Source organism: Salvelinus sp. IW2-2015, linkage group LG18, assembly GCF_002910315.2.
Source record: "Salvelinus sp. IW2-2015 linkage group LG18, ASM291031v2, whole genome shotgun sequence".
Lineage (NCBI taxonomy): Eukaryota > Metazoa > Chordata > Actinopteri > Salmoniformes > Salmonidae > Salvelinus > Salvelinus sp. IW2-2015.
The window spans coordinates 18,473,047-18,486,124 of record NC_036858.1 but is presented as its reverse complement, the minus strand read 5'-3'; the positions used below and the strand labels follow the sequence as shown (position 1 = coordinate 18,486,124).

Sequence of the window (13,078 nt, the reverse complement as noted above, 5' to 3'; positions counted from 1 at the left end):
CACCCAGACAGACCTCCTTTAGAAACCAGACACTCACTTACTCCAACCAGTCATTCCTCTGCTTATGGTTTATGGAAGTTTAGTTAAGGAACTACCCTGAAAGAATTTCCGAAAAATATATGCTACTGTACACTCCTTGGAGATAAAGTGGAAGGGTGAAGCAAAGTTTGAAATCTGTGCCACTGTTGTATTGTTCAAGAGTACTGGTAATATATATATATATATATATATATATATATTTTTAAATATGTCAATTTTATTTACAATGAAGAATCATTGTAAATAAAACGTAGTGCACTATATTGAGAATATGGTGCAATTTCTGAACAGAAAAAGGGCGTACCTGACCTATTGACCTTTGCCCTCTGACTGACCTTTGATGCGGATGAGCATGAGCTTGTTGAAGGGCAGCGTGCTGTTGTTGGTCACCACCTCAGTGGACTTGGTACTGCGCAGGTTGACCTTGCGGAAGTTCTCCTTGCTAGCCAGGCCAGCCAGAGCTGCGTCCGCCAGGTTGGAATGCTTGGCCACTGTGGATGACAAGAGACAAAATGGAGGTTAGTAGGCCATTATTGTACTTGGCCAATGTGGACGTGAGCTGAAACGGGGGTGGGTAGCAATCCAAAATAGAGGTTAGCAGCGACTCATCGACACCCCCACCCGCAGCCTCTAATCCTCTGACTCCATGGGGGATCGTGCATTCAGCTATGTCACCCTCACTCTCTGGAACTCTCTCCCCCCCTTATACCCGCGAATCTGACTCCATTCAATGCTTCAAGTCCAGTCTCAAAACCCACCTTTTAGTAATAGTATTTACTAGTATCGGGTCCAAACAGGAAACAAAACAAATAAAATATATAATGTAATATTGATACTACTCTATTATCTCCTCCCTCTGCCTCACACTTCAGAAACAGGAAACAGCTCCTGCCCTATGAGCCCCTACATAATACAGTGCAAATTACAATACAAAATATATAAAAATGTCTGTCTCTTCACAGTCCCGGTTGCCCGTAAGGTGTTTTTTTAAATGTGGTTTTATTGCTAGCTTGAGTTACCTGGGGTTTCAGAAAGTTCCATGTAGTCATGGCTCTATTAAATACAGTGCATTTCCCAGCCTCTGTTCTGGACCTGGGGACTGTGACGAGACAGTGTTGTACCGATGAGTGTCCGAACTGTGCGTCAAATGCTTGAACAGACAGTTTGGTACCTTAAACAACAAGCATTCAGCCTATAGCATTTCATTCTTGGTCTTGCTCTCTTGTCTTTTTATCATGTAGGCAATGTCATGTAAACTGTTGGTCCCATGTTTCCTGAGCTGAAATAAAAGATCTCAGAAATGTGCCCTCCCAGGCCCACCCATGGCTGTGCCCCTGCCCAGTCATGTGAAATCAATAGATTAGATCCTCATTTATTAATTTCAATTGTCTGTTGAAATTGAAAATGAAATTGTTGCACTTTGCGTTTATATTTTTAGTTTAAGTATATTTTATTCTGCTAAGTTCAATTATATTCTTCTTACTATAAAATCTGATAAAACAAAATAATGTCAGGGGATTTATAAACAATCATGTCAGCTAAATGAACAAGCCTACAGCCTATGTCATGGGAGCGTAGCCAGATAACATAGGCCAATAGTAGGCAAACTGATTCCGTTCTTCAGATCATGTTTCTTTAGACCGGAGGTAAGGTAAATGCATAAGGTAAATGCAGACTGTGATCAAGAACAGTGTAGTGACAGAATATAATAAAATAGAAAAGCACTTCCTTAGCCACCTGGAGATTGCCTTTGGATTCACCTTTTAGAAAATGATCTATTTACAACTTGTTAAACGGATAGTTATTTTCGAAAACAGAGTTGCATGGGCCTCCTGAGTGGTGCAGCGGTCTAAGGCACTACATCACAGTGCTTGAGGCGTCACTGGTTCGATCCCAGGCTGTGGCGCATCCGGCCGTGACAATTGGCTCAGCGTCGTTCGGGTTAGGGGAGGGTTTGGCCGGCCGGGATATCCTTATCCCATCGCGCTCTAGCAACTCCTGTGGCGGGCCGGGCACATGCATACTAACGTCGGTCTCCAGTTGTAAGACTAACTACCAATTGGATATCACAAATTTGGGGAGAAAAAGGGGTTAAAAATAAAATAAACAAAGAACCTTGCATTACAGAACGCATATTATAGGGATGGCTTACTCCTCTCCACTTGGATCCTCTTGGTTTCCACGGTAGCTATATTGAGTCTCTGTTCCGTGTAGACCTGGCGGATGTCGTTGCGGGCCGCCAGGGCACGGAGGGGGTTGCGTGAGCCCTGGTTATTCCGAGTAGGACGCACAGCACGCTTGTGTTCCGTCACTGCCGACGTCAACCTAGAATCATACGCAGAAGACGGGGAGGTTAGAAGGAGAGATATACACCTTGAGATCATTTACAGATGCAAAAGGTAATTAAAAAACAAAAAACCATGTTAAGTGAGAATAGGCATTGGTCTGAAGCCAAAAAATAAAGGAAATTCACATGAGCACCACAATGCCTATTCCACCCATGTTCTACCAAGATTTTCCAGCACACAGCTCTGACCTGCTACAGTAGCTATGTTGGTATTGTACTTCAAACTGTGTGTAGGCAGGTTGCTTAGGATTCAAACGTTCTCAAACCACCTAATTCATACTTTTTGAGGTGCTTCCACAATAATGTGATTGTACGACACACAGGTAAAGTATTGGAATCGTCACCCACCACAGTAAGACACTTTCCCATTACGCTACCTTTTCATGCTTTATAAATTAAATGAAGGCAAACTTTGCTTTTATTCTTACAAGACCATCAGGCTTGATTGAGCCGATATGTCTTGTAGTAATGTGGTGCATGCCTGTATTTCCTTAAGCTTTAATTTTAGCAAAACATGTAATTGAAAAAAACAACAACATAATAACATCCTTTTTTTGGTCAGTAGGTGCCCAACATAACAGGTGGTGGTGTGTTGGACACAGTAGCTCAGATAGCATGTCTGCATTCATGATTTTTGTAACCGTTAGCTTATCTGTGTAATATTATGCTCAGAAGCACTTGTTTCAAACATGATCCTGTTTTATCAATTGCTGTGCTGATTAATGGAGAGTTCATTACCTCTGTCAAAATAATATGTAGTTGTTTGTACTTGTATTTCTTTTTGCAATAAAGATGGCGACAAAAGAATAATACACATTTGTGAATTTCAATTATTTTTCGGCATCAGACCAATGCCTATTCTCACATTTCCATGTTTTTTTACACCGGAAGGTGATCATGCTAAATTATTATACAACATTATAAATAAGCAATAAGGCCTGAGGTGGTGTGGTATATGGACAATATACCACAGCTAAGGGATGTTCAACATTCCAACCTTGTCTAGCATTATCTACTCTAAATAATGGCATTATTCCATTGTTTGACTCACTTTTAAATGGGGTACTTTTATTATGAAGGCGAACTGTAAATTCCACTATTGTGGCTAATCCTTACTGTGGCTAGCATCACACAGGTGTGCACGGCAGAGTTGAAAAAAATCCAACACATGGTAGAGTCGTTAGTATGGCCCTGTTGATCAGCACACATAGATTAAAATGCCAAAAAGACAGGAGTATGGTGTCATCAGATGAATATATAAGTGAAAATATTGCTGGGAACCAGTACCAGAACCATACAGGTCCCCTAAACAGAGGACTTCACGTCTAAGAGGTTTAATGAAAGAATGGTCACAATATCTCCTCCAGGAGGCGAAACTGCAATGTTCTAATCCACAGGCAGGAACTCTAACCATTACTTTCCAAATCCTGTTCTTAAAACGTTGACAGACTATTTAAATGTCTGGAAGCGTTCATTCCAAAATGATTTTGTTCATACACTCAGTAGTGATTGCACATTTATTTATGTTGCTTGGTGAAAATATAGTCTAAAACAGTTGATTTGTTAAAAACAGACTCAAAAACAGACTCAATTGATCAAGTAGAAAGCGTTTCCTTTTCTTTTGACTGTACGCTGCTGGCTGGCTGTGCTGCAGCCTGATCTCATAGCATTTCGTATGATTATGTACAGTACCAGTAAAAAGTTTGGTAACACCTACTCATTCAAGGGTTTTTCTTTATTTTACTATTTTCTACATTGTAGAATAATAGTGAAGACATCCAAACTATGAAATAATACATATGGAATCATGTAGTAACCAAAAAAGTGTTAACAAATCCAAATATATTTGATATTGTAGAATCTTCAAAGTAGCCACCCTTTGCCTTTACAGCTTTGCACACTCTGATTTTGATGTTATTTTACACTTGTGCAGCCCCCGCACTACTTTGGCGACTTCAGATTTTACGTGAACACACTGAAAAGTAACTTGACACTGTGTTGATCAGTGAGCACAAATGTGACCGCCGGCTCAAAATCGGTCTTATGTAGCACTCAGAGCTACAAAATGGCATATCATACACTACAGTTCAGGAACAATGGGAAAGTAACTTTGCTTTGAAAGTTGATAAACTTGTAAACTCAATTTGAGAAAATGGCCTTTGAATATTTTGCTACTACTATTGGAAAGCCCTTCTTTGTCTACACCCATTCAGCATCGTTCACATCCTCTTAAGCTTTAGCCTCACCCATCTCTTTAAGGGTTGATCCGAATGTACTAACAGCAGCTGTCAAGCATCCAAGCTAACTTGCTAGCTACTTCCAGTCATCTACTGTGAGTGAGAGAGAACAGCTCACTGAACAATACAGAGCTGGTTAGGCTGTTATGTTATCCAGTGTGCTGTCAGATTGTCCGTTCCAAATTCCAAATTCAGAGCATCCACCGGACACTCTGACCGATGAGTTTACTGACACCGGCCATATTCAACGGGTGTTAAGTGTTTGTAAATGAATCAGTTATTCTGCGCTCTCTGGCACACTCGGAGTGCTCTGAAATCGGAGTAGATGGCCAGACTGAATTTAGGAACGCACCCGAAATGGTTACTTGCATAGTGGAGTCTGTTGATAAGACATGTAGGAACTCATGACGTTACTACCCTGCATGAATCTGCAGGTAGCTAACCAACCAGGTACAATGTTAGCTAGCTAACATTAGGCTATGGCTAGCCAAGCAAATGGCTCTTTCTGTCAAAATAAAAAATGTAGCTAGCTAGACTATCTTAATCGCATACATCCTTCATGGTTGGAGGCGTCTCCTGTCGGATGCCATGGTTGTCCTGGTGTTTTCTCCATCTCCTTAGCTATCATACTTGAATTCCACTGATTTCAAAATATGTAACCATTGTTTATAAATGCTACAAAAAAGATAGCACATTGTTGTTTCTTATGTGCATGTGAGAGCGATAAATTATGCATTTTATAAAAATTGTTGCACCTACAAATTTAGTAAATCCGGCATTAGAAAAAAAAATCCAATAGTCACTTTATGGACGCTATAGTCTCGTTTTAATCCAACGTCTAGAATTTGAGCTAGGTAAACGGAATATTATTTTTTTTTTTTTTTTTTTTTTTATCAATTGCTAACAACCCAGTATGTGGTTCTCGGTAACGGCTGGACGGCTCATGACGAGTTGCGGGGAGCGTGTTGTGTACCTCCAATCAAGTTGATTTACGAATTTTCATCAAGATTGGTGTCATATTGGCTTAGATATGATGGTGGTATTAGATATGATTTTATTTAACATTGAGCTTCAATCAATGCCTATCGCTCCCACAATGATCAAGTTAACTGGTACAGTACATCTCATAAAGTACATTGGTATGGAAGATTCTGTATAGTCATGCTCGTTCTGTAGGAATAAATAAAGAAGAGCAATTTGCCAAAATAAATATGGGGAAAAAGACAAAACTAAAAACTACTATCTATACTTTGTTAAAACTGTGTTTCCAAATCTCATCTCAAGTACCAACTACTCTAGTAGACAAGCAAACTCAACTAATCAAATTGACTAGTGGAATTCCCTGACTTATTCTCCCCATGAGAACTAAACTCAGCAAAAAAAGAAACGTCCTCTCAATGTCAACTGCGTTTATTTTAAGCAAACTTAACATGTGTAAATATTTGTATGAACATAGCAAGACCCAACAACTGAGACATAAACTGAACAAGTTCAACAGACATGTGACTAACAGAAATGGAATAATGTGTCCCTGAACAAAGGGGGGGTTCAAAATCAAAAGTCAATACAGCTGGTGGCCACACCAGATACTAAGTACTGCAGTGCATCTCCTCATGGACTGCACCATATTTGCCAGTTCTTGCTGTGAGATGTTACCCCACTCTTCTACCAAGGCACCTGCAAGTTCCCAGACATTTCTGGGGGGGAATGGCCCTAGCCCTCACCCTCCGATCCAACAGGTRCCAGACGTGCTCAATGGGATTGAGATCCGGACTCTTCGCTGGCTATGGCAGAACACTGACATTCCGGTCTTGCAGGAAATCACGCACAGAACGAGCAGTATAGCTGGTGGCATTGTCATGCTGGAGGCTCATGTCAGGATGAGCCTGCAGGAAGGGTACCACATGAGGGAGGAGGATGTCTTCCCTGTAACGCACAGCGTTGAGATTGCCTGCAATGACAAGCTCAGTCTGATGATGCTGTGACACACAGCCCCAGACCATGACGGACCCTCCACCTCCAAATCGATCCCACTCCAGAGTACAGACCTCGGTGTAACGCTCCTTCCTTCGACAATAAACGCGAATCCGACCATCACCCCATGTGAGACAAAACCGCAACTCGTCGGTGAGGAGCACTTTTTGCCAGTCCTGTCTGGTCCAGCGACGGTGGGTTTGTGCCCATAGGCGACGTTGTTGCCGGTGATGTCTGGTGAGGACCTGCCTTACAACAGGCCTACAAGCCCTCAGTCCAGCCTCTCTCAGCCTATTGCGGACAGTCTGAGCACTGATGGAGGGATTGTCCATTCCTGGTGTAAGTCAGGCAGTTGTTGTTGCCATCCTGTACCTGTCCCGCAGGTGTGATGTTCGGATGTACCGATCCTGTGCAGGTGTTGTTACACGTAGTCTGCCACTGCGAGGACAATCAGCTGTCCGTCCTGTCTCCCTGTAGCACTGTCTTAGGCTTCTCACAGTACGGACATTGCAATTTATTGCCCTGACCACATCTGCAGTCCCCATGCCTCCTTGCAGCATGCCTAAGGCACATTCACGATGATGAGCAGGGACCCAGGGCACCTTTCTTTTGGTGTTTTTCAGAGTCAGTAGAAAGGCCTCTTTAGTGTCCTAGGTTTTCATAACTGTGACCTTAATTGCCTACCGTCTGTAAGCTGTTAGTGTCTTAATGACCGTTTCAAAGGTGCGAGTGTTCATTAATTGTTTATGGTTCATTGAACAAGCATGGGAAACACTGTTTAAACCCTTGACAATGAAGACCTGTTAAGTTATTTGGATTTTTATTAATTATCTTTGAAAGACAGGGTCCTGAAAAAGGGACGTTTCCTTTTTTGCTGAGTTTATATTCAACAGGACTGATTCCAATACAGTGTGTAGATTGCTACATTGACACAGACTGAACCGTACTTTGGCGTGTCGGCTTGAAGGTCACTGAATTCCTCCTCGGTCAGCGCAGTAACGACAGTGCCTCGAGCGGTGGGCGACACAGGCTTGTAAAAGCGGCCAAACGTCTCTTCATCATCCAGGGTCATGACCTCCTTCTCTGTCTCGGCAGTCACCTCGATGGTGGATGTCCGGCTGTGCCCTAGCCCTGCCAAGAAACAGAAAGCAGGAAATTAGAACTTTCAGGATTCAACCAGTTTGACTGAACTCTTACTACTGTAGATCAAAAGGCCACCACTGTGTAGTTTTCTACGAAACCCCATGTGTATGACTCATTATGGATTCATTAGCAGTTTACCCATTATCGCGCTATAGCCCTGCAAGCCAGTGTGTCAGAGAAGTTTGAACGTCAAGAAACTCAACAAGCGATTCCAGTTGCTTTCTGTAACTCTGAGTGTGAGGAAGATTCAGACAGAAGTCAATTGGAGAGAGAAACGTTCTTATTTATTGGCAATTGTGTGTCGAGTCTGTCGATTTTCAAGCTTCTATGGCACAAAGGGTGTCATGACAAAAAGTGTGCCTACGGAGAAACCGTGATAGTGGCTTTATTTTTAAAAGGTGTCATAACAAAAAGTGTGGCCATGGTGAAACCTAATAGTGTCAGTGTGTGGGATTTACCTTTACTGTGGAGCTTGTCCAGGAAGGACTCTAACTTGTCCAGCCTCTTGTCCCCTTCCACCTTGACGCCAGTCGGAGTGGAGATTTCTTCTCAGCAAAAGAGATGACAACATACAGGCGGCCATTTTTACAACAGGTCACTTGATGTATGGTTAGTTTCCTAAGTTTAGAAGTCTAGGAAAATGGCACTTGTATAGCACTTTTAACAAATACATGTCATGGGGCAACTAACTATGGACCTAAACCCCAAATAGCAAGCAGAGGCTTAAAGGGATAGCGCAAGATTTTGTCAATTAAGCCCTTAAGCATGCTATGCTTCTAGTAGACTTCCAGTCATTGCACTAACGCTAGATAGCATAGGCTCGAGAAACTAATACGAGTTCATTGGACTCTGGGTAGGTAGAAAAAGGGCTTAATTGCCCAAATGTTACACTATCCCTTAAGTCTATCTAATCATCAGTCTATCTAATCATCAAAAGGAGAACATAGTATACCTTCATGTGGCTTGACTGGCGTGGAGCTGGACTTCTTAATGTGAGAAATGGGAGACTCCTCTTTATTAGTTTCGGACACAAGACCTGATGGGAAAGAACACAGGGGTCATACTGACGTCAATATGAAGTATGAAGTGTGAGTATATACTCTAAATATAGCATTTCCAAGCTGCATTTTTTAAGCCCACTCCACATACAATAGGATTAGCCCATATAAAAACAGCATGCGTGTGTGGAACGATAGGTGTGATAAAAGAGGGGTGTCTGACGCAGACCTCTCTTGGCCATGCGCCCGGCCACGGTGAACTGGGTGGAGTCGTTGGCAGCGCCCCGCCCCCTGCTCTTCCATGCCTCCTCCTTCTCCTGCAGGATCTTCATCCTGTCCGCCAGGGACATCTTGGTCTCCACGTCCGCACTGGACTTCTGATGGGGGAAGAGAGAGGAAGGAGAAAGGGATGGAGAGGGGGAGACAGGTTAGAAATAGGCAAATGAATGTGTAGCACATGGGGATGTGTGAAACCGATTCCTCAGTCTGAAGTGTCCCAACTTGTGCCAGCAAATAGCTAGCTTTTCGGCGTGGCGCAGACTGGTAAGACGATTCAGGAAGGCGGTCACGTGAGCTGGCAAGGCAGAGGTCCCGAGTTCGCGACAGGTATGGGCCAAATCGGGAGGAAGTGGCACTCGCTAAGCAAGGAGCGTGACGTCCTTTAAGAATTCATGTGTTGACAGGTGTTACAGCATCGTACCTAGAATATTGGGCTACTTCTACAGCTGAATGTTGGAGACAAAGAGTGTGGGAGAGAGATGCAGAGAGAGCAAGAGGGAGACAGAGAGACAGAGAGTGGAACAGAGCACAAACACATATTGGAACATTTCCCAAACTACATTGGTCTTCAGGAAACTTATGAGCTGCACTACCAACAGAGAACCCCACTTCCCCCCTCAGTAGCAAAACAAATGTATACTCATGAATTTTGCTTCATTGCCATTTCTGCACCTAAATTCCATCATTAAAATGAATTACTGTGGAATTTACCAGGCACAAGTCCCACAAGCTGTTGCACAGTAATTCATGATATTAAATATCCGTGATGCATTTTATGGCCTTGGCTTGATTTCCAATGGCTGAGTACAGTACAATGGTGTGTGTGTGTGTGTGAGCTGTGAGACACAATAACAAAACCCCTTTCGGGAGTGCATGGTTTCAAAATGGCAATTGTTATCAACTTATTAGAAAATAACAATGTGATATTATTTAATCTCGCTAATTTACTCTGGTGAAAGTTAAAATGGTAATTGTGAAAATTGTGAAACGTAAAACAGGCTACAATGATTGAATGAACGTCGAGGGAATGTTGCCTAGCGCCACGCGGAGAATGGAATCATATGTTAAACATACATACAGTAGATCAAAAGAACTCCTAGAACCACCTGGCCTGTCAAAGTCTGCAGTAGTTTTTGTTCAGCTGAAAACTAGGAAGCAACTAAGCCTGCTGACTCACTGATGCATTCAACAATAGAGTACCAACCTAAACACACAGGGCCGGCATCCCAGACACAGATTAAGCCTAATCCTGGACTAAAAAGCATTTTCAATGGAGATTTCCCATTTGAGCATGTTGTTTAGTCCAGTACAAGCTCAATGTGTCCAGAAAACTGGAGTAAGGGTAGATAGGTAATGCAATGGTCCCAGTCTAGATTATTGAGAAAGTTGATATTACATAGAAATATACCAAGATATATAGACATTGAATTAGTCAAAAGGAACGGAATTACGAGAAATAGAAATATGAACAGAATGACTAAAACTGTTCAGCTTTAGCTGACAGCTAAAATGTCTATGAATATAAGTGTTATGCGGAGACATAAAAGAGATCGGGTTTCAGGCCCCAAGGCTCCATATAAAATCACGTCCCCACACTTGACACCCACACCTGAACATATATAAGTCTTGGGTCAAAACATGGATAGCCATTTTGAAGGAAAGGCTTGGTTGATTCCAAAAACAAATTTTTTAAAAAGATGGCCATCTCTATTATTACTTTAGAGAAAAAAAACGACCGTCATGGATATTACAGGGTCTGAAATACACAATGAAATCTTAAAGATTACTTGATGAAAATCTATCATAACACATGTTGTCATTTGGAATGTTTTTAAAAATGTCAGCAGAAGGCATAGTACCTTAGGATTGCATAAATAGAGGTAGCCTGAACACTATACAAGGACAGGCACCACACAGTTACAGATAAAGGTATACAAACACACACAGTTGAAGTCGGAAGTTAACATACACCTTAGCCATATACATTTAAACTCAGTTTTTCACAATTCCTGACATTTAATCACAGTAAAAATTCCCTGTCTTAGGTCAGTTAGGATCACCACTTTATGTTAAAAATGTGAAATGTCAGAATAATAGGAGAGAGAGAGATTTATTTCAGCTTTTATTTCTTTCATCACATTCCCAGTGGGTCAGAAGTTTACACGCACTCAATTAGTATTTGGTAGCATTGCCTTTAAATTGTTTAACTTGGGTCAAACGTTTCAGGTAGCCTTCCACAAGCTTCCCACAATAAGTTGGGTGAATTTTGGCCCATTCCTCCTGACAGAGCTGGTGTAACAGTCAGGTTTGTACACCTCCTTGCTCGCACACGCTTTTTCAGTTCTGCCCACAATTGTTCTATAGGATTGAGGTCAGGGCTTTGTGACGGCCACTCCAATACCTTGACTTCGTTGTCCTTAAGCCATTTTGCCACAACTTTAGAAGTATGCTTGGGGACATTGTCCATTTGGAAGACCCATTTGCGACCAAGCTTTAAATTTCTGACTGATGTCTTGAGATGTTGCTTCAGTAAATCCTCATAATTTTCCGTCCTCAAGATGCCATCTATTTTGTGAAGTGCACCAGTCTCTCCTGCAGCAAAGCACCCCCACAACATGATGCTGCCACCCCTGTGCTTCACGGTTGGGTTGGTGTTCTTCAGCTTGCAAGCCTCCCCCTTTTTCCTCCAAACATAACGATGGTCATTATGGCCAAACAGTTCTATTTTTGTTTCATCAGACCAGAGGACATTTCTCCAAAAAGTACGATCTTTGTCCCCATGNGACCAGAGGACATTTCTCCAAAAAGTACGATCTTTGTCCCCATGTGCAGTTGCAAACCGTAGTCTGGCTTTTTTATGGTGGTTTTGGAGCAGTGGCTTCTTCCTTGCTGAGCGGCCTTTCAGGTTATGTCGATATAGGATTAGTTTTACTGTGGATATAGATACTTTTGTACCCGTTTCCTCCAGCATCTTCACAATGTCCTTTGCTGTTGTTCTGGGATTGATTTGCACTTTTCGCAAAACAAAGTACTTTCACAGTTCCAATCCTGATTTGATGGTCATTACTGAGACGTGGTTAAATAAGAGTATTTTGAACACTGATGTTAACCTTTCTGCTTATAACATTTTTTGGCAAGACAGATCTTCCAAAGGTGGTGGAGTGGCAATCTTTACCAAGGAACACCTTCTGTGCTCGGTTGTCTCCAAGTCTGTCCCCAAACAATTTGATTTGCTGGTTTTACGCATTAAACTTTCAAATAACTCAGTTGACTCTTGCTGGGTGTTATCGGCCACCATCAGCACCGGCCTGTGCCCTAAATGCCCTAAGCGCTCTCCTGGCCCCTTACACTAAGTCTGAATTTGTCCTGCTAGGTGACCTAAACTCAGACATGCTTAAACCACCTGACCAAGTCCTAAAGCAATGGACTCACTAAATCTTTCTCAGATTATTACCAATCCCACAAGGTATGACTCCAAACACCCAGAAAAGGCTACTCCTTGATGTTATCCTTACAAATAATCATGATAGGTATCAGTCTGGTGTTTTCTGTAATGACCTTAGTGATCACTGTTTGACAGCTGGTGTTTGTAATGGTAGCTCAGTGAAACGACCTGTCCTGATTTGTCATAGACACTTGCTAAAAAACTTTAATGAGCAAGCCAGCCTTCATGACCTGGCCTCTAAATTGGTATAGAATCAGCTTAATCCCCTCTGTCAAAGACGAATGGACCTTCTTTTTTTATATTTTCAGAGGTATCGTTAACAAATACGCACCCATAAAGAAAATGAGAATTATAAACAGGTTCAGCCCCTGGTTAAACCGTGATCTGGCAGAGTTACTCCACTTCAAGAATTCCATTTGGCAAATCGCTCGGCACAAGCATACTCAGGCTGACTGGCTCTCGTTCAGGCAAATTAAAAATAAGTGCACTCAGGCTATCTGGAAGGCCAAAGTTAGTTACTTTAAGGAGCGGTTCTCCCTCTGTGGGTCTAAACCCAAGTAGTTCTGGAAAACGGTTAAAGACATGGAGAATAAACCCTCCTCCTCACAGCTGCCCA

General features: G+C 42.2%; 1 protein-coding gene across 1 annotated transcript in view; it reads right to left on the bottom strand.

Annotated features, from left to right (window-relative positions):
- The window catches only part of svild (supervillin d), a 104,011-nt gene that overhangs the window by 20,825 nt on the left and 70,108 nt on the right, over positions 1–13,078 (bottom strand). The window contains 6 exon segments of the mRNA XM_024006934.1: positions 375–530; positions 2,192–2,364; positions 7,545–7,728; positions 8,199–8,285; positions 8,693–8,776; positions 8,968–9,115. Of these exon segments, the coding sequence (XP_023862702.1) occupies positions 375–530; positions 2,192–2,364; positions 7,545–7,728; positions 8,199–8,285; positions 8,693–8,776; positions 8,968–9,115 (832 nt within the window).